Here is a 24,145-nt window from a genome sequence, read left to right as displayed (position 1 = left end):
TTTATTTAATTCAATTTGGCGGTATGCCGTTTGTTTTTAATGAGTACATCTATCATTACTGAAAAAACATATAACAAGCTGAAAGAAGTATGTGACAAAGATGGACTGAAACGAAACGGGAGGAATCCTCTGGTGCTAAATGATGGAACGGACCTGAAAACACAGGCATGACGCTGAGCAGGTGTTAAGAAACTGTCTACTTTAATGTTGGTTTTGTTTAATATATTTAACACTTTCTTTGAAATACTCTGGTTGCCAAGCTTTTAACCAAATAGTTGAGTACTTGAATTTGTGCCACTTCTGCATTTTATTGCTTAGCAATGTATTACTCTTAATCTCCAGTTAACAGTTTGCCTAATGCTGTCCTTATCTGGAGATGTGACAGGTTCTTTGTACAGCAATAATGTTTTGCAGCCTTTGACCTTTCTGAGTCGTTTTCCTGCTTACTTTGGCTTCCTGCAAACCTATCACTGATGCAGGATAGCTAGGATCTCACGAGAAAACTATGAACAAAGTACATACACACTTGAAGCAGGAGTAGCCACTTCGTCGCAGCTAACCCAGCCGGGGAGGCTGAGGAACGCAGCAGACGTGCAGCTGAGAGGCAGATCTGGGTGAAATGGAACTTGAGGATACCATCAGGCATCAAAGCACACATTTGGATGAGGTGTCTTTAAAACCAACAGAGTACGTGAAGAAAAAAACCCTCCTGAAATACAAAGTCATCTGTGCTGTAAGTAGATGCTGTTCTTCAGGGCTGGTAGTTTAACTATTCTCAAATTTGCAGAACTTTTAGAAGTTTTATTGTATTAATATAATCATTATGGGTAGCTTGGTGCTTGAAGTTTTACAGCTTCACTGGGAGATTTCTAAAGTTCTTCTGGTACTTATCAAGCGAACTTGTTTTTTTCTGGCAGCTAACGGGACTTTTTCTTTTACTGTGATAACCTGACAGTTCTTTTGCACAACAAAGATATTGCTTCAATACTTTATTTTATACATTTGTTGAAAACAGATGTATTTGTAGGCAAAGCAGCTGCAGTTCCTTTTTGCTTACATTTTTATCTTTGGATCCGTCATTAACAAAACAGAGTATGTAGGCAAGGCGTTGGTGAAACTCAGGAAGCAAGGCATGGGAAAAGGCTAATGAACCATTTCATACAGTATTGTCAGTCCCGCATCTCAAATATCCTGTCAACTCTTTCTCTCTTCCCCAGGGTTTTAAGAGTCATGCAGCTGCCTTGTAAATAATAGCATGTAGGGTTTTTGTTATGCTTTTAAAATCTTTTGTTGTAGCCAATACACAGTTTTAAGCTTTTCTTTGCAACCACAAAAGAAACAAACACTAAAAATACCTGTATGTACACATATATGTAAACTTAATTTGAAAACAGCTCTATGAAAAAGAGAGTCATGTTGTGATACTGTTCAGCTGTTTGTCATCAGAACAATTCCACATAGTACAACTTCCTATTTAATGTTGCATTGTGCAAGGATTGCATAAAATATTAGGGAAATATTGGAAATTAAGAAAAAAAGAGAAGATAAAATGCCAGACACTTTTCCCTTAATTCTTCAGTAAAAATAAATGAATCATGAGAAACAATGTGGAAAAAATGCCTAACTATGAAGGAAACCAGATTATACTTTCAAGAGGTACTTGGAAGAGTAAAGTAAGAAATTTAAGTATCCTAAAACATATTAATTCTTCCAAATGCACTAGTTTTCAAATGCCTACCTATACGAAAAAACAAAATCTGAATATTGGAGATGTAAACCGTTAATATTCTGCACCATTTATCTATGTTTTTGACAAACTATATGCAGGAAGTACTTCCTTGGCAACTTTTTCCTGAAAGCTTAGGCAGAGAATTGTGTACTCACAAAGAGTAGTCACACCATCTAGTAAGTCCTCCAGAGAACAGAGCATATGCATTAGGAACAACTTTTTTGTGAATATGTGGACAGATTCCTGAAGTTAGCTGTGGAAAGTCTGAGGATTTGAATAGGTGCTTCTGATGTTATTTCATCTTAAAGATGAAAGTCCCATAATCAAGGGTCTTTGTGTAAATGCTATGATAAATGCAGCATCTGTATACCTACTATGAGTTTTTGGTTTTTACTTCAGCTCTCATTGCTTGCAGCAGTGAGAGTGTTTGCTGCTGTAATAGCTGTACTTTCCATTTAGTGTCATCTATTTATTTCAATCACAAATGTGAGTTTTAATGAAAATGGAGGGTAAAACCATAGTGAACTTTAAAGTGAAGAGTGCGTGCCCTGGTGATTGGGCTCATCTGTACTCAGGGAAACAAGACCTGTTGGGTTACCTGGCAGTGTTATCCTCCCTGCTCCGAAAAAGTGGCCACTGTTCTAGCCCAAATGTGACCCCTATTTCTCAGGGGGTCTCTCTTCAAGAGACTTCAGCATTTCTGCCACTTTGGGCAATCTTTCCAAACACACTTACCCCATCTGTCTCTCTTACCCAGTTCTCGCACCAATTCCATTTCCATTCCTACTTTTAGGGTATTGCTCCTGTACAAAACCCAGGGAGTGAGCAGCAGGAAGAAAGTAAAGGTGCGAGAGAGAAAATGTGAAGGAAGTCATTTTGGTATTGCTGGTGTTTGGTGTTGCTTGGGAAAAAATCAGTGACAGGAGGCTGGAGAGGGTGGCCAGCAAGGGAGGAACAGTAAATTCTTGAGCCCGGTCTCGCAGGGAGCATAGCAGCAGGAGGAGAAAATATGGGGTCTGGAAGGAGCCCCTCCAACTGTATCTGTCCAGAAGAAGAGGTATGTGCTGCGCCAGACTCACAGTCAGGTCTCCTGGTTGTCCCTGTTAGAGGGCTAGTTGGAGTGTGCCACACTCCTGACTTTCTGGCTTGCATGCCTGGATCTTCCTGGTCTATGGGAAGGAATTGTGTGCGCTTAGACTGTCCTGGCATGGAACTGCTCCATGGCCAAATTGTACACCCATGCCTGAGAACTGCGCAGCCCTCCCTGCTGCCGGACTTCTGCCCAGCACCTGCAAGGCAGAGCATAGGATGTTTTTGTGAGCAGGGATGGGTGAAAAGTAGTGGGACAGCGTATGTGCAGTTGGTTATATCCTACCCACACACAGAGTTTTTCTCAGCTCTTTATAATTGCTGTAGACTCAGTTCAGAGGCTCCTTTACAGTAATACTGAGCATGGGACTGAGCATCTCTTGTTTCTACTTCATTTTGAATCTTAGTATTTGATGGTACCTGGTGGTTTCCTGGAAATGGCAGGAGACAAAAGAAGGCTCTGAGGCAAAAATGGGAAGTAAACTGGGCTGCTTTATGGTGATTTTCTGTGATACACATTTTCTTTCCCATCATTGCCTTAGTGAAGAGGAAAGTGCATACGCTATGAAATACTCTGAGAGGGTTGTCACTTCTCACTGTGCCTTTCAGCTGGCATATGTCGCCATTCATCTTGAGGGTCTGTTAAGCTGATGGAGGCTTCCTCAGCTCTTCCCCAATCTCCCAAACATTATGCTGCTTTCTGTTACAGGGCTTCCTTGGGCTGTTTTTCTCTTTCCAATTTCCTCTAACCTCACTAACGGGGTGACTTATTACAAGAAACTGGCATGTGGGTGAAAATTTGACACTTGCAGCCTCAGTCCAGCTGAGTTTCTTAAGAAATCCCTGTGAGCATTTCAGGAAAATACAGAAGCTAAATAAAAGCAATTTCCTTCTCTTTACACAGAACAAGAATTTGCAGAACATTGATTACATCCTACCATCTTTTCCCCAGCAAATACTTCCCCGATTACAACATGGGGCTGGCCACAGGTTAAAAGTGTGGTATTAAGGCGTTGGCTTGTAAGCAGTTCACAAGATTATCATTCTTATGCCGCTCATCTTTTCAGGCTCAGAATGTCTCCAATTTTTTGATGAACAAGTTAAAAGAAACGTTTAGTTGATAAGAAATCATACGTTCATAGGAATAATAATAACACAGTTAATTTCTAATAAACATAACAGTTTATCACAATTATGAACTTCAATTTTCCTGTGTTGGTGTGACAGGTTCTGCTGTGTGCTTTGGTGGCTGTATCCCTGGGCCTAGGTTTAGGACTAGGACTCAACCGTGGAGACCAGGAGCAAGGTATGTTTCTGATACTTCCAGCATAATTGCCACTGAAGCTAGATCTGGTAGAGGCCTTCAGCAGAGGCTCTTTTATAGCGTATTGTAAATGCTGTGTGAGAACTTAACCACCCGTGAAAATAAAATTCTTTCATTGTCAAGTTGGATTGTATAAAAGCCGTACACTCACAATCTATACTTGAGAAACCTATCCTAAATCACTGAGTGCCTGCTTCCCTTAACACTTTCCAGAAGTGTTAAACCTGGTTTGGAAATTTTATTATAATAATACTTTTAGGAAATTTGAGATAGGAGTTACCTTATTACATATAATACCTTGCAATTATTTAACGTGTGTTGTAAAAGAGATATCATTGGACCATTTTCAGGACTCACTCTTTTGGTACATTTGGCATAGTTCAGGTGGCTAATGTTAAAACCGATTACGAATTTTCTCTGAAAACTTCAGTTTCTGTAAAGCTATGGTAAAAACTGGACAATTCTTTGATTTGGTGGAATATTATTTTTCAGTTAGAAAAACAAAGTAACTTTTTGATGTCACAAGGTCAAACGATGAGAATGAGCACAGCAGTGAATTAAGTACAACACTTCCTTTAGAATAAAAATAGTAGTAATCTCATACTAGAGGAGTTCAAGGAAGCACAGTCTCTTTCTCATTCCTGATCAACATGTATTGAACTTGTTTACCTACTTACTCATCAAGGCTTAGCTCCTTCTGAGATCTTTCAATATTATGGGCCTAGCAAACAGGAAGAGATGGAACTGTAATTGCTTTTTGATGATGCGTATGTTGTATTACAACTTTCTGCGTAAAATATGTAGATATCCACAGCTTTAGTCTGCACTGACATTTACCTGAGGAGCTTGGTCATAGTTGTAGTAAGTGAAAGATGGCACTAAATCAGCATGTTAGCATTTTGGTGCCTCTGACTGCACGTGTTACAGAGCAATCCTAAATAGGGACTGACCAACTTTGTTTGCTGCTTTCATAACTAGACCTACATGGGAAAGATGAATTAGCAACACACAGTATTATGCTGCGGAGTGGGAAGGGAAGCCTCAGCCCTGAGCGGCACACACCTTTGCGCAGTTGCATTTGCTATGAGGGCAGTGGGAAAGAGTGTTGCTGTTCAGGAGCAAAGGGAGTCACGGCTGAGACGGGTGCTGGGGGCTTGTGGTCTCCAGAGAAGGGGCCTGGAAAGGAGACAGGAGGACCTGTAATTCTGTACACTTAAAAATTTGCACAGACTTTGCATTTAGTGATAGTACGACTGATTCTGTTTATCTAATCAAGGTAAATTTCCTTATAGCTCCTGTAATTGTAGTGACTATTCCAAACAAAAGTTAATGAGATACTAAATTCCTGACCTTGCACAGTTATGTAAATATTGTAAGAAATTAGAAGCATGGGCAAACAGGGCATGTGGTGTCAGAAGGGCATGGTGTGGGCAGGGCGTGCGGAGAAGGCGCAGCCCCCCTCCTGGCTTTAAAGGGACACTCAACTCGTGGTCATCTCCCTCCCAGGAGAGGACCTAGCAGCTATGGTTTCCACTCGCCCGAAAGCCATTGCCGGAAGGAATGTGGCGACCCAGACGGAGCTCCCGCACAAACATGCAGCCATCCAGGTCTCTGGCTGCAGGGAGTGCCTGAGCCTGTCACTCGTACCGTAGGGCAGCAGAGATGGCAGCTGTCTTCGGTGTGACCAGGTGAACGATCTGCTCAGCCTGCTGGCAGAGCTGAAAGAGGAGGTGGAAAGGCTGAGGAGTATCAGGGAGTGCGAGAGGGAGATGGACTGGTGGAGCTGCACCCTGCCATCCCTGGGGCCAAGGCAGCAGATGGAGGCCCCACAAGGAGTGGGGGATCCCCTACGCTCTTGCCAGCAAGCAGAAGGAGGGGACCTAAGAGATGGGGGGGAATGGAAACAGATCCCTGCTCAGGGTGACAGGCGAATCCCTTCCCAGCCTCCCTCACCTTCCCAGTTGCCCTTACACAACAGATATGGGGCTCTGGAACTTGAGGGCCAGGCAAATGAGGGTGTAGGCGAAGGTCCATCCAGGGGGTTGCTGAGGGCAAGTCAGTCAGCCCCATGCATTATGTCTGCCCCCATTAAGAAGAAAAAGAGTGTAATTGTCGTAAGCAATTCCCTCCTGTGGGGAACAGAGGGCCCAATATGCCATCCAGACCCATCCCACAGGGAAGTCTGCTGCCTCCCTGGGGCCTGGGTTAGGGACATTACTAAGAAACTCCCCGATCTGGTACGGCCCTCTGATTATTACCCACTGCTGGTTATGCAGGTTGGTAGTGATGAGGTTGTGGAGAGAAGTCCAAAAATGATCAAAAGGGACTTCAGGGCACTAGGACGATTGGTTGAAGGATCAGGAGCACAGGTAGTGTTTTCCTCAATCCCGTCAGTGGCAGGGAAGAATACTGAAAGGAACAGGAAAGCCCAGCTGATGAACAAGTGGCTCAAAGGCTGGTGCTGTCGATGGAATTTTGGTTTTTTTGATCATGGGGAGGTTTGCATGGCACCGGGCCTGCTGGCAGCAGATGGAGTTCAGCTATCTCCAAAGGGGAAAAAGCTTCTCACTCATGAGTTGGCAGGGGTCATTGAGAGGGCTATAAACTGGGTTTGAAGGGGGAAGGGGATATAACCAGGCTCACTAGAGAGGAACCCGAGGGTGGCACGGCAACGTTGGGGGTGAAATCAATAGCCCAGCTCAAGTGCATCTACACCAATCCACGCGGCATGGGCAACGAACAGTAGGAGCTGGAAGCCATTGTGCAGCAGGATAGCTATGACTTAGTCACCATCACAGAAACATGGTGGGATAACTCTCATGACTGGAGTGCTGCATTGGATGGCTATAAACTCTTCAGAAGGGATGGGACATGGTTTAGTGGGCATGGTGATGTTGGGTTGATGGTTGGACTGATGATCTTGGAGATCCCTTCCAACATTAATGATTCCTAGTTTTTATTTTCATTAAAAAATAATCCAGCCACCAAGCCAGGAAACATGAAATTATTACTCTACCCTTAACTGGTTTAGTGGTGGACATGGTAGTGTAGGTTAATGATTGGACTGGATGATCTTAAAGGTCTTTTTCAACCTAAACGATTCTGTGATTCTGTGATTCTATGGGTTGCAATTTATGAGGGGTATGAACAGTTCCTTTACAGACAGAGGAAAAGGTTTATATTTCTTCTGACTTAGACTCAACTATATTCTATATAATTTTAAATCAGGTAGACCATCTGAACAACCATCTGAGTTGTTCAAAAGCCAATGGATAGGGGAAAAATGAAATTAAATACTCTAAACTTCAAACAAAAAAGCACAGAAAAACTCTTTGCATATCTTTATATACATTTGTGAAAAATCATTCTTGACAGAACAGACTCCTGTCATGAAACACTTAACCCTCAATTACTTCTTTCTATCTCTACTTTTGACAGAAGCATTTATGGTCATTACATATATTGTTTGTTATTCTAATTATTTGCGAAGCTTTCTTGCATTGAACAATAGTTGTTGATGTAAGCACTTAAAGCTTAAGGACAACATGAGAACTTTCTACGTGTGAAACAAGCTGGCTAGCTTGAAAAAAATCACTTTAGCTCTACATGGTTTCTACACAGTGGCTATTAAAGTCCAAATTTTGTAGGCAGTGCACCCTGCAAAAGCATGAAACGTTTGGTCACTATAATAGAATTGCACCAGCAAATCTGAGTAGTTATACCTATCCCTGTCTATTGGTGTGAGTGGACAAGAAAGCTGGAAAGGTAGGTGCTCAGTGTGGTTCAAGCAGTATTTCTGCAGTACAGAGAATGCGGACACAAGGCTTCTCCTGGCTAGTGTGGAACTGCGGGTGATGTCTGGAGATTTGGGGTTCTCCTCAGGCGTCCTCACGTGTCCTTGGGAGAGGCAGAGCTCTCCCTGCATGAAGGTGTCAGAGCTGTGGTGAGGAACAGCATGTCTCCAACACGAGGCCCCTCATTTGGACCCTTTTCTTTCTTTTGATCAAAACGACCCAACCTGCAGATTTTTAAGCGGCATTGTAACGATTAAGTGGGAGAGGCATGGTCAGAGTCCTGAGTGCACTAATAAGCCTTATGGGCCCTGTCCAGGCCCCTGCGGCTGTCCCCACCCTGCCCACAGCCCAGGACCCCATTTCAGGCCCCTGGGGCCATCAGCCCCTGCCCCAGCGACACCGCAGCAGGGCTGGTCACCAGGTCCCCACAGCCCTGCCCCGCGCAGCCATGGGTCCCACTGAGCCAGGCCCACCCACAAGCCAACAGCTTGGCCTTGGCCTGTCCCTGTCCCCAGGGAGGTGCCCAGTGCCTGGAGTGGGGCTGCCCTGGTACCCCCCGGCTGCCCCCCTCCTGCCTGGGGCGATGGGACGGGCCCTGGCTGCCAGGCCCTGCCCAGCCACCCCTGGGGAGCCCCCATGGCTCTGGGTGCCCGGCCCTGAGGGAGCCCCCGTCCCACACAGCTCCCTGGCAGGTACATGAGGGAACTGGGGTTGTTTAGCCTGGAGAAGAGGAGGCTGAGGGGAGACCTTATCGCTCTCTACAACTACCTGAGAGGAGGTTGTAGTGAGGTGGGTGTTGGTCTCTTCTCCCAAGTAGTTAGTGATAGGACAAGAGGAAATGGGCTTAAACTGTGCCAGGGGAGGTTTAGGTTGGAAATTAGGAAAAATTTCTTTACGGAAAGGGTGGTCAAGAATTGGAACAGGCTGCCCAGAGAAGTGGTGGAGTCCCCATCCCTGGAAGTGTTCAAAAAACGGGTAGATGTGGCACTTTGGGACATGGTTTAGTCTAGTCTACCCTTGATTTGCCTAGTGTGGACTTGGTAGTGTAGGTTAATGGTTGGTCTGGATGATCTTGAAGGTCTTTTCCAACCTAAACGATTCTATGATTCTATGATTAGGGAACATCCAAAGTGGGAGTTGCTCTTCCTCTTGCATCCCGGACCCAGAAATGAGCAGGGGAGATGCCAGTTTCCCCCTCCTCGTGCTGGGAGTGTGGGACACCCGGGCATTGCTGCCTGTGCCACCCGTCCTGGGGAGACCTGCTGCAGAAAGAGCCCTGCCCCAGGCTCCGCGTGAGCACAGCCCAAACAGCTGCCAGCACCTTCAACATCCAGAGGACTTCCTACGGCTTTCATTTCACCTTGCTGACCCTTGTGCTAGTGACCACATTGGAAAATGACTCGGGAAGCGGGTTTGGGAAATTATTCAGCGGCTTTCTCCCCGCAGCCCCTGTCCGCGATCCAGTAAACTGACCAGTGTGGGACAGGGTTACCTGAGCACTGAGACTCGCTGCCTTCTCCTTACAGTCAGCTGCAGGCACAAGTGCAACGAGCCGCCGAGGAAAGAGGTGCCTGGCTGCCGCTGCGACAGCGGCTGCAAGGAGCGTCGGGATTGCTGCTGGGACTACGAGGACACCTGCGTGGCGCCAAGTATGTTCCTTTACAGGCAATGCTCACTGGTTTCCGTCTTAGTTTGGGTTTGTTTTTTCATGTGATAGTAATAGGAGAAGGATAAATTCTCGTATTTATGCAGATATTTGGAAGGCATGTCACATTCCCTCAGGGAGGGAAGGATGTGGCGCTGTCAGTTGCTGCTGCGCTTAGACGGCGAGAGGGTCACAACTTGGTGACCCGGCAGGACACAAAATCTTCCCGTGTCTTTCTCAAGTCAGATCCCTGTATTTTTGTCCTTCGTGGATAACCAAAGCATTTGCAGTGCACGTTTCCTGGCCCAGATAAAGCCGCGGATGAGTGCGAGCGGAAATCGTAGGTTATCTTTGACCGGGGCCCTGAAGCGACGCCGCTGTGCCGGCTCCTCTTGCACTTTTGAAAATGAAGGGGTGTTTCCCAGCTCGGTGGGGGCCTGGGGTCGGCGGACTCCACTCCATCTTCCAGGGGACCGGCCTGGCTCTGCGTGGAGGCCAGACTCCTTCCCGGTTACTCTCACTGCTCTCCTGGCAGCTGCTGGGATGTTTGTTCATTTTTACTGCTTTTTCCACCCGCTTCAGTCCTTACGTGTCTTTTTTTTGCTGTCTGCTGGGAATTGTGTACAAAAGCAGGCAAAAGATCTGTTTCCTTCTCTTTCTGTTCTGTAGGAGAAATATGGGTTTGATTTTTTTTTTTAATCTTCCTGGAAGGGTGGAAGATATTGAACAGGGTGACTTTGGGGACATCTTTGTAAAAGAAATTATTCTATGACTCTGTGTTACCATTGAATGGCCGCAAAAACAGGCTTTATGTGTTAAAATCTTGAGTTTTCCTTTCAGATAAAAATTCTAAAGCCACTCAAGCAGGACATGTAAATTATAGGTTAACAAAAAATCTTGTTTTTTTTTTTTCTTTACCTGTTTGCAGGATTTCCATACAAAGGAGTTTACATAAGGTTCTGTGAAGCAAATCATAATCTTTTTCTTGCAATTTTCAGCCCAATCTTGGAGGTGCACTAATTTCCGTTGTGGTGAGACACGGATACCTGGAAGTTACTGTTCTTGTTCTGATGACTGCTTGCAGATAAAAGACTGCTGTGTAAACTACAATAGCGTTTGCAAAGGTAAATCAAAAGCCAAAAAGATTTATATATAAATTGTCCTGTGAAATAAATAGATGGGCAAACATGGCAAATATAAAGGTAGATGCATTTGTTTCTCAAGATTAGCATCTTACGGTGATGTTTCAGAAAATGCAGATGTTTTGAGGTGAAGCTTTTGATATTTTTGACTGGGAAAAAGATGGTTTCTGGAGAACAATGTGAATGTGTGTCATTCATTAGAAAGACAATGTTTTGAATATTGCAGCAGAATACCCAATTGTGGGGTTTTTAGGTTGTTTCTTTCTTTTTTTTTTTTTTTTTACCAAAAATAGATGGAGACATGGTTCCTGGTTCAAACTTCATGCGATCTGAAGTACATATTGTAGTAATCATCCATCATTTAAAATTTCCCATCCTTTTTATTAGAAATTAATTTTCAGATTGGGCTTCTTATGTTTTACTTATTTCTGAATAGTTTTGTTCATGGCTGATTGTTTCATACGGACTCTGGCTAAACACATGAAGAATAGCACTGGTAAAATCGGATTACAGGAATGATACCTGAAGAGTATACCGGTGACATCAAACGTAGTATCTGTTATCAGAATTCCTTTATATTGTGAGGTGGCAGAGATTTAAGGCAACTCCTGCAAAATTATATTTGTCACCTAAAAGCAAATTAAAGCTAAAAGCAGTCAGGAGTTTGACGAGGTGCTAAATTGATTGATAAGGTCACCGTACATCCCTGCCTTTGGCTGCTTACTGAGAGAGAAGATTTCTGTGGTAAGCTGAGAACTTCAACAGCCACTGCTTCTTCTCTTTTCTTTATATTTTTTCCATTCTTGGATGCTTTCCTTCTTTCTTCTTTTATTGACCTGGTTTATTTCTTCCAAAGAGATGAGCAAACATTATCATAAAAGAGTATAGCTGTGAAACAGGTGGAGAATATTCAAAGGAGAACAGAAAGAATTACTTGGAATTTGGAAGCCATGGTCAACAAGAAAAGATTGAAGGAGTTTGGGTTCTTTACAGAAAATAAAAAAGAAAAGGCTAAAGGGAGCGCTGGCAATCATCTCTAAATGTGTAAGTGGTATCTGCAAAAAAAGAAGGCAGTAATCCAGTGTGGACAGGGTACAGTTTAAATGTTTTCCATTTAAAACCAGATAAAACTTCAGCTAAGCTTTCACAGTGATTTCTTCCCCATTTTGTTTGTTTGCTTGTCTGTGTACTATGTGTTTTGTTTTCAACTTACAGTTGTAAACATTAGCCCTTTCAGGGTTTGAGGGCCCAATAGGTTGCACTAAATGATTTCTAAAGGTAACTTTAGCCCTACATTTCTATAATTCTGTATTGAAGCAGAAAAAGTACCAGGAAGAACTCTAAAAAGATCAGACAGGAAACGTCTTTGTTGTTTGTGTGGGGTTTTTTAATGCTGACTCAGTATTTTCTTTTGTCCTTTTAGGTGAAATACCTTGGCTGGAAGAACCATGTGTATCACTTCAAACTCCTCAGTGTCCAGCTGGGTAGGATAAAATAATTTTGTCTTCTTAGCAAAGAATATCATTGTGATGGTCAGAAATACTCCAGTGGCCTGAAGCAGGTCTTCATGAGGTTTTCATATTTACTGAGAACAAGGTTCCTGCCCTAAGGGATATCCTATGGAAGTGGTTTGTGGCTAGCAGTGGTTTGTTTTTCTAAAACCTTTGTCATTTTGTTGTGCATTCATTTATCATTTCCAGATTAGTGCAGAGTACAGGAGTTCAAATACAGATTGAAAGTCAGTTTGCAAAGACCTGGAAAAATAAGAGTTATCTCAAGGTTCATGTAGCACAAATTGTTCATAGTCCATTTTGTGTTACCATATTGTATCTGTGGTAATTCAGATAAATTGCCTTATGCAAGCTGTAACAACTGTTAGAATCTGTGATTGCAATTCTTTGTCAAAGTAAGAGGGGTTTTTTACTTGAATTACCTGTGGGAAGAAAGGCATGTTAAAAAGGAAGCTTTGAAAGTAGCCGTATCTACAAACACTGGAACATGGTAATTCTGATGTCCACCTGTAGATATTTTGCTATTTGTGCAGTATTGCAGAATCATAGGTAGAGGCTAGGCAGAAACACAGTTTAAAAAGTTGTTCTAGAAGAAAAATGAATTATTTTCTGGTTCTGTTATGGTATTTGTGATGTTATCCATTATTCTATCTATTTTACTGCCAATTTAGTTTAATTGTAACAATAATACCTTTAGTATTGTGGCCTCTTCATGGGTTCCTGCATGCGCCTTCCAACATAGGTATAAAAATATACTTTTTAGGTTAACAAATAATTTGCTGAGTTAACACAGTTTCATGGGGTAAAGCTTGGAAACTAGTGGAGAAAGGCTTCTTTAAGTGCAGCATTGCTATATAAAGCTCCATTTAATTTCAGATTCAAATCAGGAAGCTGTTTTATACAAACTGGTTTTATACAAACTGTTGATGCCAGTGTAATTATGTGTTTTGGAAAGACCACTGCAAATGAGAAAAAAACCCTGGGATAGTGATTACTGCGTGGTGTGAATAGATAACTTTTTAAAAATAGTTATCACTCGAAGTATTACTCCAAAAAAGGTTTGGAATCAGTTATCAGTAACTGCATTTTATCAATCATTTTCTCTTCAAATATTTTCCACGCTTATGTAGTGAACCATTCCTATAAATTACAAATAGCTGGGTTTTTTTTAGATACTATTTGTAGTGAAGTCCCCTTCAAACTACATTTTTAATTTAATTGTATGTTTACAATTTTTATGTTTCTTTATATGTTTCTAAGAAGCCTGCAGAATATATAATGATGGTTAACAAAAAGACTGAATTTGCAGAACTAGATGACTTGATCCTACTGATTTTGTCACTTGGTGTTATGAAAAAAGGTGCTGTAGCACCAGCACTTTATAACTGCTAATGAATCTTTCTTTAGGAGTTCTTTTAGGTTAGTTAAGAGAAAGCATGTTCAATAACTTTGAAGTTTATTTTCACAGCTAGCACCTCCTAGTTAGAATTTTTAGAACAAGATTTTGAACACTCTTCTAGAGATCAGCTGCAGTTTGTGCCTGTTTTGTCATACATACTTGTCATGGTTTAGCCCCAGCCAGCAACTAAGCACCACGCAGCCGCTCGCTCACTCCCCCTACCCCGATGGGATGGGGGAGAGAATTGGAGGAGTAAGAGTGAGAAACACTCCTGGGTTGAGATAAGAACAGTTTAATAATTGAAATAAAGTAAAATAGAAATGCTAATAGTAACAGTATAATAATGATAATAATAATAATGATATACGAAGCAAGTGATGCACAATGCAATTGCTCACCACCCGCTGACCGATACTCAGACAGTTCCCGAGCAGCGATTGCTGCTCCCTGGCCACCCCGCCCCCCAGTTTATATACTGAGCATGACGTCATATGGTATGGAATAGCCCTTTGGTCAGTTTGGGTCAACTGTCCCAGCTGTGCCCCCTCCCAGCTTCTTGTGCACCCGGCAGAGCATGGGAAGCTGAAAAAGTCCTTGACTGGCATAAGCAGTACTTAGCAACAACTAAAAACATCAGCATGTTATCAACATTCTTCTCCTACTAAATCCAAAACACAGCACTATGCCTGCTGCTAGGAAGAAAATTAACTCTGTCCCAGCCGAAACCAGGACAATACTACAGTATGATCTACCTCAGACCTGAGGCTTTTATCCTTGTTTCTTTACATAAAGTCTTACGCTAAGCACATTAGCAGATGCTGCATTTGTAGCTTTGAGTTCGGTTTGTCAGGGGCCTTGAGGTAAAAAAGTGTTCTCCAGCTCCTTGAGAGCTGGGAAACTTGAAAGAAATAATCCACAAAGAACATGGACTGCTTAGTGATGTCTTCACAAAGGAAATGTGGTAAGATAAGGGGTTAGCACAAACCTGGCATTGCCAAGAGAATTGACCCTAACTGCTTGCTGAGTGCTTGCTGTACTTTTACAGTCCTTGTACAGCTGGCCTGAAAGACTTTCTAAGATGCATTAAGAGACAAGAGACAGAATTCAACCCATTACTATGCACAGAGGTACTTCGCTGTTCTATACTCCGGGCTTGTATTTGGATGCTAGTCTGCAGCATTTATATTTGCTTGTATTTGTGATTAAATATTTGTAATTAAAAGATTAACAAAACCCAGTTTCTTTTCCTAGGTTGTGTATATACTGAGTAGCTTGTCTTTTATTCCTCCAGTGTTTTTTTTCAGGAGGATTGTGTATTTGCTCTCAAAATTGAACTATTTGTTTATCTCACACTGTGATATTAATTCTGGCTAGTACATGGAAATTCTGGATCCTGCTTTAAAAAGTAGAATTTATCTTGTTGATAAAGATCTTAACAAGCCACCAACTCTTCAAACTCCTTTACGATGACAAACTCATGTTTTCTTGTAGATTTGATCTGCCACCACTTATCCTTTTTTCAATGGATGGGTTTAGAGCAGAATACTTGCAAACCTGGAGTTCTTTGATGCCAAATATTAAAAAACTCAGTAAGTTACCAAAAGTGCTTTGACTGTTTTCTTTAAAAGTCTACATGCAACCTCTCCAGTCCCTTTTGCTGCTGTTGTGCATATGTGTTGCTCATCAATAAGAAAATCACAAATCAGGTCTCCCTCATCAGTTGTATATTTTCATTATTACATGTTCTACACTAATTCTTGTATTTGAGCACACAGCAAACATGACTTTTTTAACAAGGCCTCTAATACTGGTCAGCACCTTTTTATTAAATAAATAGCTTGAAATATACATTCAAATCCAGTTTAAGACTGAAAAAAATTCCAGAGAAGGATATCCTGCCTTCTCTGTACTCCATTGAAAAATTCTAGCTGATAAGGAGATCATCATTAAGTATAATATGAGGAGAAAATGCATAGGGTTATTGGAAAGTTTTCCTCAAAGATGCACTTTTTTGAAGTCAGATATTTTAAGCTATTAAAGAGAAGCTGCATATTTAAAAGTATATCAGTGAATATTACTATATTAGACTTAAATGCAATGTAATTTACATATTGATATAATTTAATATATTGATATGATTGCAGTAAGGTTCAGGTAACTGTTTCCCAGTATTTCTGAATATTGGGAGAAAGAGTAAGTGGAACATATTTAGCTTGTGCTGTAAAGGGCTCTAAAAAGTGAGACCCAGGAATGCACACTTTGTTAAAATTTCCTGAATATTTTAGAGCTCAGCTCTCAAGATACTTTGTACCTGGACAAAATGTCTGCAAATTTATTCATTTCTTCTCAGAGGTAATAGTCTAAACTGACAGTGTTCATATCTGTTCCGAATATATCATATTCTGTTTCTGTTGTGCTCATTTGAAAACTTCACATGGATGTTACAAAGTACTACATTTTACTGAATAGTTAACAATCTTATTTGTGGATAATGAGGGTATCCAAAAGCCTGAATGTGAAGCAGTGTGCAAACCTGACTGTGCAAATATTTTATTTGTTGATATCATTCTGACATTGGAAGAATCTTGAATCAGTGAAGAAATCATGCATGCAGAAGTCAATGTTCGGTTCCCATCTTTTGAGAAGGAAATGCCAAATTGACAAAAGGCATGAAAACCATGCTACATATATGTTTCCAAGAACAGAACAGATCTAATTCAGCATTACTCATACTTGTGGTCAATTTTAACAATTGCTTATGCACATTCATGTTTATACTTCTCAGAAATCTACAGTAGAAAGGAAAGGGAAATTCCTTTCTTTTGCAAAAGAACAATCGTAATGCTGATTTTTGGCATAAAATATTTCCTCTCTATTAACTTCATTAACCTAGGATTTTCAGGAGAGCTAATCAAGCTAGCTGTTATAGAATATGTACACTACGAATGTGGCTCCTTTACCGTTCGAGAGAAATCCATAAAAAATTATGCTGAGTTTCTCATGTATTTGTCAATTACTCAGCCCTTCTTTAAACACTCTTTAAGCCTATTTTTCTGTACCACACAGGAACATTTTTGTAGAATAATTTCAGGCTTTCATTGTTTAGTTGAGGTTGTTTAGATAAAATCAGTTTCTTTTCTTTGACTGAAATGCTGTACATCAAAGAATAAAGTATGTTTGAGTGTGAGTCAAATAATCATCCGACTACAGCTTAATACAGAACTGTTTCTCCACGAGTTAGATTTAAAAATGGCATTAAGGCATTTTCCAGTTTTCACACCTTTGTTTTGTGGGTAAATAAGTTGGATACTACAGTGGATTTAGAAATGACAGATGTTCAGGTATGGTAAGTGCCTTAGATTGCTGAAAAGTAACACAATGTTTGGAGATGAAGGTAGGACAGCTGGGGTGGGATTCGCTCCAGAGCAGGACACCTACATTTAGCTATGTTCTTGGAGGTGTCTGTATGTGAGATGTCTATATGCTCATTGCAGTCGGTGCATTTATGGTTAGGACAGTCTGTACAGTGCAGTGCAAGAGCCTAGAGAGGAAGTCAGCTCAAACAACAGACAGGGTGCCACAGGACAAATTGTTGTCTTAGCCCATGTTTCTAGTATACTTCAGAATGCTGTGGCATATCCTAGGTGGCCTTCAGTAGCTGTGTCAGGAGGATGCAGATCTGCCGGTGATCTCGTATCAACACTGCTAACTTTCATGAAGATGTCTTGGATATCTCAGGGTATCTAAAATGGCACCAGACTCCAGTGCTTAAGCAACTGAGTCCTTCCCATGCATCTGGTCTCCAGACAGTTCTGCTGAATATCTTGCCTGGGCTGCTCTGAGGCTTCACTCTCATTGCATAAACATATATGTCTAGTGCCATTTTGGGTCTCAGAAGTATCTGAGACACTCATTCAGGTTGGCAGGCAGGATGTAGGAGCAGCATCTGAAGGCCAGGCAGGATCATTAAAGATGTCTCAAATGGCCCTAGGCATCTCAGCTTTAGGCAGCTGAACTGAGTGTCCAGGGTCCATTGACTGCAATGGGATAGTAGGCCTAGCTCACAGGGACATACCAGAATGTATGCGTCGTAAGTTGGAGTCACATTTCACACACCCCCTCACCGCAGCAACTGACTATGGTAATTTTTTTTATTTGTTTTTAAGACTGTTAGCTTCAATTAAAAAAAATTATAAACAAATTTATATTAATTCTGTGATCTGTTGCAGAAACATGTGGTACGCATTCAAAATACATGAGAGCTGTTTACCCCACAAAAACCTTTCCAAACCACTACACCATTGTGACAGTAAGTGAGAATTTGCTATTTTTGCTTTTCATTATCTGGACGACATAGAAAGGAATTTGTGGTGCCAATCATTTTGTGGGACATGGGAACTCAAGCTATAGGAATAAAAGAGAGAGATAGATGCTGAGATAGTATATGCAGGCATGATCTATGTGGCCACATATGTATGCTATCTGATTCTGACCTGTGAACCAGTTATTCCTGATCTTTGTCAGTCTAATTAGATATGGGTGAGTATGGGTGAGGACACAACCATTTGATGACAGTGTGTGTTAGGATGGGTTTGGCAGCTGGTATATACAGCCACATGACATATATGGTACTTAATCTATAGCATATCAGCTTTTAGTTAAGCTGGGGAGAAAACAGGGAAATTCAAAGGAACTTGACAGGCACGCTGAATTCATTGTCAGGAATCTGATGATCTGTGTGGGTTAGGAAAGAGTGTTCTGTTTCTGTGATAAAATGGCCCTAAAAAGAATTGCAACACTGCAACTGTGTGCATTGCAACATAGTTTAGGCTCCATTTGATTTCAGGATTCAGCGGGGTTTTTTTGTTTATTTTTATTTTGCAGGGATTGTATCCAGAATCTCACGGTATTATTGATAACAGCATGTATGATGTAGACTTGAACAAGCATTTTTCACTTTCTGGGACGGAAAAATTCAAACCTGCATGGTGGAAGGGGCAGCCAGTAGGTTATTTCTCATCATGGTATTCCTTTATGTCTGGAGTGGCTCATGTACCATGTTATAAAACAAAACAAAAAGAGAATAAAATGCAAAGCTGTGTGATATATTTGCAGTATGTGCTAAATATCCTGTAGGCTTCATACTATAGAGTGCTTGCAAAACAGTTTGCTTTTTATGGAAGTGAAAGGACTCTTAAAATGTTAATTTTGAGACTTAAAAATTTCACTTGATGTGGCATTTAGTAAAAAAGACTTAAATATTTTGGCTAGTATTGGAATGGATCTCTTGCCACAGGAAGCCACAGTAAATTTTGTATATGTTTTTATTGTGGGGTATTTTTTTGTTTGTCTTTTGACAACTACCTACAAAATGAAATCTGAAAATCTACTTCCAAATTATATCCATTTACAAATACACTTACAAGGTCCAGGCATATAAAAGCAAGGAAGAGAATAGCAAAGTGCTTAATTTCCAGCAAAAAGAACACTTACATATAACGTATGGCACATTTCATTAAAAAAACCCACCCTGATTGTACCTATGGTTATGATTAATATTATTAATTTACTAGAAATATCAAGCTGTAATGATGGTACAAAATATAACAAATACACATGTAGTATATCTACTTAATATACATTTATATATTTATTTACATGTGCATGTGTGTGTGTGTGTATGTCTGTGTAGTCATGTTTATAGTATACTCAAGTACCTAGGTTTTGGTACTATTGTTTCATGAAGAATTCCATCAGGTTTGTAACAGAACCACAGCTGCACTCTTTAAGATGAATAGAAATAATGCCCTCTTATAATAAAGTCATATAACTAGAATCCATATCTTAGAATAGAATAGAATATATCAATTGGAAGGGAACTACAATGATCATCTGGCCCAACTGCCTGAACCAATTCAGGGCTGACCAAAAGTTAAAGCATGTTGTTAAGGGCATTGTCCAAATGCCTCTTAAACACTGACAGGCTTGGGGCATCGACCACCTCTCTAGGAAGCCTGTTCCAGTGTTTGACCACCCTCTCAGTAAAGAAGTATTTCCTAATGTCAAGTCTGAACATCCCTGATGCAGCTTTGAACCATTCTTCCATCTTCATGATCCATTCCACTGGCATTTGTGACAGGAAAAAAGATCACTACCTGTTGTCAATTACGGAAATAACTATATGATATTTTTCTGTGCTGAGAATACCCAAAAAAGGGCAACACCCTGGCTTCCATGCTACTAATTTTTCTTCAGAATGTGTATGTAGAAAACAGACTTCAAATTAGATATGGTCATTACTCAACTGTGTGATGTGTGAAAGAAGAAAGAGAAATGCATGCTTGCGGCCCATATTTCTGATCCAATTAAGTATTTTTACTTTGGTGATCTGAGGTCCTCCAGTGGTGTAAATGCCATAAAATCATTTGTTTGTATCTCTACTCATAGGTCTGGCTGACAGCAATGTACCAAAATTTGAAAGCAGGTACCTTTTTTTGGCCAGGCTCTGATGTTCCGATTAATGGAACTTACCCCAACTTGTACTATGTATTCAACAGGTAAGTTTTTATAGGGCTTGTAGTAAATTCCTGTAGATTACTCCAAAAATCCAAATTGCCATATGACAGTTGAAGGAAATGAAATATAAGATTTTTAAACTACAAGATTTTTAAACAACAATCTGAAAGATAAGTGCCATGTCACATCATCCTGGTTTTGCCAGGTGACTACCACTAATAGTTGAAATTTTCAAAACCATTTAGGGGATTCACAATGAGAAACTCAAAGGGTACTGTATATTCTGCTGTCCTAGAAAGATTTGAAAGTTTCAGCCAACTGGAAACCACTGATCTCCCACTAGGAAGGCATCCTATAACTGATTAGTAGCCACTGCTAAGCTATAACAATGATTATCATATTTCCACGCATAAAATCTACACATACTATATAGTCCTGTAAAATACTTGTACTTGAGAATAAGCTTTCAGATAACTTATACCCTAAGATAATGAACACAAACTTGGAAGCGATGGCAAGAGGCTATAGAAGGCAGAAACTAACTGAAGAGAGGATGCTGGATAGGGAAGCTCCTGAAGGAAGATGGACTCTAGATCAATTCCCTCTGGTCTTGCTTGAGTGTGTGATAATGTGCACACTGCTGCTGAATCATAGTTCTGTATGTTTTGTCTAGTTAATTCACAGGTTACACATGTGAAAATATAGCAATTACCTTCATAGTTTTTTTTTTTTTTTTCTTGTGGAAGGCATTGATACTAGTAAATTATTTCTAAATTTTCATGATGATTTCAGTAAATCTCCCATGATTCTTCATATTTACAAAGATAATCTAAAGCAAGTATATAACTGTAAGTCTCTATAGATAACAATGGTCTTTGCAATGATGTGTAGGATTGGTACTCAGAAAACACCTGAGTACTGTAGGTAACTAACATAAAGCTTGTGCATGGTGTTGGGGGAAAGCAAAGCTGTTAATGGGTGGATTCCTTCATAGGAAAAAAAGCATGACCTCACAAAGATTTTCCTGGGGACATTACTTGCTTTTAAAATATAAAAGTCCAAGGTTTATACATGCTGGAAAGAATAAAAATTATTCTGACTTGTACTTCAGTTTTATGTCCTGAACTTGAAATCTCTTTTTTGCATGTATTTAATTATAAATATATGAATACTCCCATCAACATCACATGTTTGTGTTTGCAAAATCAGGATCTGTCTAATTTGCCATTAAAAGAGAGTTGCATTCAGTCAAAAATGTTAGTAATAAAACTGATTGCTGGTACCTTGTTAAGACGCATCATTCTTGAAATCCAATTCTGTGGCTTTAGTATATCAGTAGAGGGTGGACACTTTTTCTGTACCTTGGAATTAGAAGGGCTTATCAGAAAAGCCTTGTTAACATCATATCATCGTATCTTTCTTTTTTTTTTTCAGTTCGGTTACATATGAACAGAGAATTTCAGGAATATTGAAATGGCTTGATTATACCAAATCTGAGAGGTAACACTTAGTAATATCTAGCTGTTTGTGAGACTATAGCTTAGAAAGGTTCTAATGCTTAGCAATTGAAATTTCTGTTGATGTTTGTGAAACATGGAATCTTCCTCACCATCTCAAATGATAATTTGCTGAACCTAAGCCTGTTCTATAAGTATAGCTAATCATTTTCAGCATAAGATTGTAGATACAAAAGATGAAAAAGTGCATATATATCTGAATAGAATGTACTGTTGTATAAGTTTGCTTTTATTGTTGTGTCTTTTTTCTTGGTGCATAGCCTAGAGGAAACATGGAACATTCAGTTTCCAGTCTTAGTGTATGGATGAAAGATTTTGTATGAAAGATATTGCCCAAGAAAAGTTAAATATCTGAAAGTAATTGCAGGCAGTAATTCAGGATGAAAAGTAATGTCAGTACTGATTGTGGTGTTCAACTTTGTGACATGTAAACAAGTGAAATCTTTTATATGATAACTTTTAACAAATTCCTAATATATTTGCAGTTAGAAGATGCTCTCTAGAGCCTTGCTGCATAATCAGGAAGTGATCCTTTAGGTGGTAGTTCCACTTACATCTCAAAAAGGAACAGCTTGCTCTGCTGTCCGAGATCTTGAAGTTTTTCAGAGTGATTTCTGGATACCAATGAAAGACACTGGATACTGTTCCTGAAATTGTAACTTCAAATAGTCCATGCTGATTAATTACAAAACTCAGAGGAAGTTGAATGATTATATTTGCTGTATGGACTTTAGTTTTGGCTTGTTTCATTTAATTTTTTTTTTTTCAAATGAAAGTGTTCTTTTGAAATGCTGTCTCCAAATTCTCATAATATTCCATTCTTATTTATTTCTAACTCAAGGCCTGATTTCTACACTTTATATATTGAAGAACCAGATTCTTCTGGACATTCATTTGGACCAGTTAGTGGTGGTGTAAGTAGTTTTTGTGGTTTTATTAAACTAAATCATACTAAAAATGGTGCTGTACTATGAACTTAACCACCTTATAAACTTGGAAAGGATAGTAGATCAAAAATTACTGTGACTTTTTTATGAGGTTTTATTAAGAACTCTTGCTTGTGGTTAAGCCCGTTGTTACAATTCCAACACTATGTGTGAATCAAAAGAGCTGTAAACCAAACAGACTGGCAGAAAATAGTCTCAGATCATACTATTAGAGATAGTATTAATGGTTGTATTTAGACTGAACTTTAATTTTATTGCCAAGTGATATTTGGAAGCATGTGGCCTGGTAAATCCTCAGAACTGTCTTTTATTTATTCCTAACACTGTACTTCAATGTGTGCTAATTTGTAACCCCAAAATATTACATTTTTACTTGCACGCAGGCAAAAAGTTCAGTCTTTAAGGATTTTAGGACTTACCATATCAGCTCCTTCCTGGAATGGTCTTGTTTAATGTATTTGGAAATGGTCTTCAGCAAAAGGTCTTGTTGTAGTGGACAAGGACAGAAAAACTGATCTTTGTAAGATAGTATTAGGGTCCCTAATTGGAAAGGGAACTCCATTTCTCTTTGTACATAAGGGCTTAAAAACCCACTGCTGTATGTGCATGTATGTCCTGGTTTAGGCAGGAAACCAGGTATACGACAATGTATATGTGTACATTGTCCATGCACGGAAGACATTCAAGGGAGTACAGCAGAGCTAGGGGAACAAGAAGGGTGCAAGTGCTCAGATGTGGAGTCCTCAGACTCAGTCGGATATTGTCCTTACTGTAGGACTTACAGGAAGACTGTCAGTCAGCTGTGCCAACTAGGGAAGACCATCTTCTGTGAATGCCTGCAGGGTGGGTTGTGCTGGATTTCTCCTATATTACTTCAAGTATGGTCAGTGGTTTTCTGTAGGAAGCTTGAAGGGACTGTATACATGAGAGAGGGGCACCATGCCTTCTTGGGTGCTACACTGGTCTTATAGATAATATGTGTGTGTAAGTATTTTTGAAATGCTGCTTATTGTTAATACCATGACATGCTCATACTACAACAACAATTGTATTTAATGTTATACATCTGATATTTTATATAAATTTGAGAGTGAGGAACAAATGTGATCAGAATGTGTTAATTTTTTTCTTTCAATAAACGTATTTTAAAACTCAATTTTTCTAAGGTAATAGAAAAAAATTAATTGTGAGTCTTTTTAAGTTGTACATTCTGTGGTAGAGTAGTGGAATTCTGCACATCTATACTCTGGTGGTGAAGGAAAAAGAAAAGAAGCAGCAATATTAAGAACCTGAAAACTGACAGAAAAGCTCATTTTTTTCAGATTTGATGATTACATTTAAGTGAGAACTTGAAATCAGAAAGAAGAATTCTAATGAAACTGGTTTATCTCACAGGTAATCAAAGCCTTACAGCTAGCAGATCAGGCACTGGGAATGCTAATGGAGGGACTTAAACAAAGAAACCTGCACAAATGTGTAAACCTCATTGTTTTAGCTGATCATGGTAATGTATATAGTTCTTATTTCAATCT

The 24,145-nt window shown here is 40.1% G+C and overlaps 1 protein-coding gene across 1 annotated transcript in view; it reads left to right on the top strand.

Moving 5' to 3' along the window:
- Positions 1-550: 550 nt before the first annotated feature.
- ENPP3 (ectonucleotide pyrophosphatase/phosphodiesterase 3) overlaps positions 551-24,145 on the top strand; it is a 44,324-nt gene continuing 20,729 nt past the window's right edge. The window contains exons 1-12 of the mRNA XM_075707615.1: positions 551-733; positions 4,046-4,128; positions 9,467-9,585; positions 10,580-10,705; positions 12,147-12,207; positions 15,125-15,222; positions 17,863-17,942; positions 18,518-18,637; positions 20,081-20,190; positions 21,584-21,649; positions 22,508-22,580; positions 24,009-24,117. Coding sequence (XP_075563730.1) covers positions 620-733; positions 4,046-4,128; positions 9,467-9,585; positions 10,580-10,705; positions 12,147-12,207; positions 15,125-15,222; positions 17,863-17,942; positions 18,518-18,637; positions 20,081-20,190; positions 21,584-21,649; positions 22,508-22,580; positions 24,009-24,117 — 1,159 coding nt within the window. The 5' untranslated portion in view covers positions 551-619. The remainder of the gene's footprint in view (positions 734-4,045; positions 4,129-9,466; positions 9,586-10,579; positions 10,706-12,146; positions 12,208-15,124; positions 15,223-17,862; positions 17,943-18,517; positions 18,638-20,080; positions 20,191-21,583; positions 21,650-22,507; positions 22,581-24,008; positions 24,118-24,145) is intronic.

Source organism: Pelecanus crispus, chromosome 3, assembly GCF_030463565.1.
Source record: "Pelecanus crispus isolate bPelCri1 chromosome 3, bPelCri1.pri, whole genome shotgun sequence".
Lineage (NCBI taxonomy): Eukaryota > Metazoa > Chordata > Aves > Pelecaniformes > Pelecanidae > Pelecanus > Pelecanus crispus.
The sequence above is the reverse complement of the archived record's forward strand: the minus strand, read 5'-3'. Positions and strand labels throughout refer to the sequence as shown.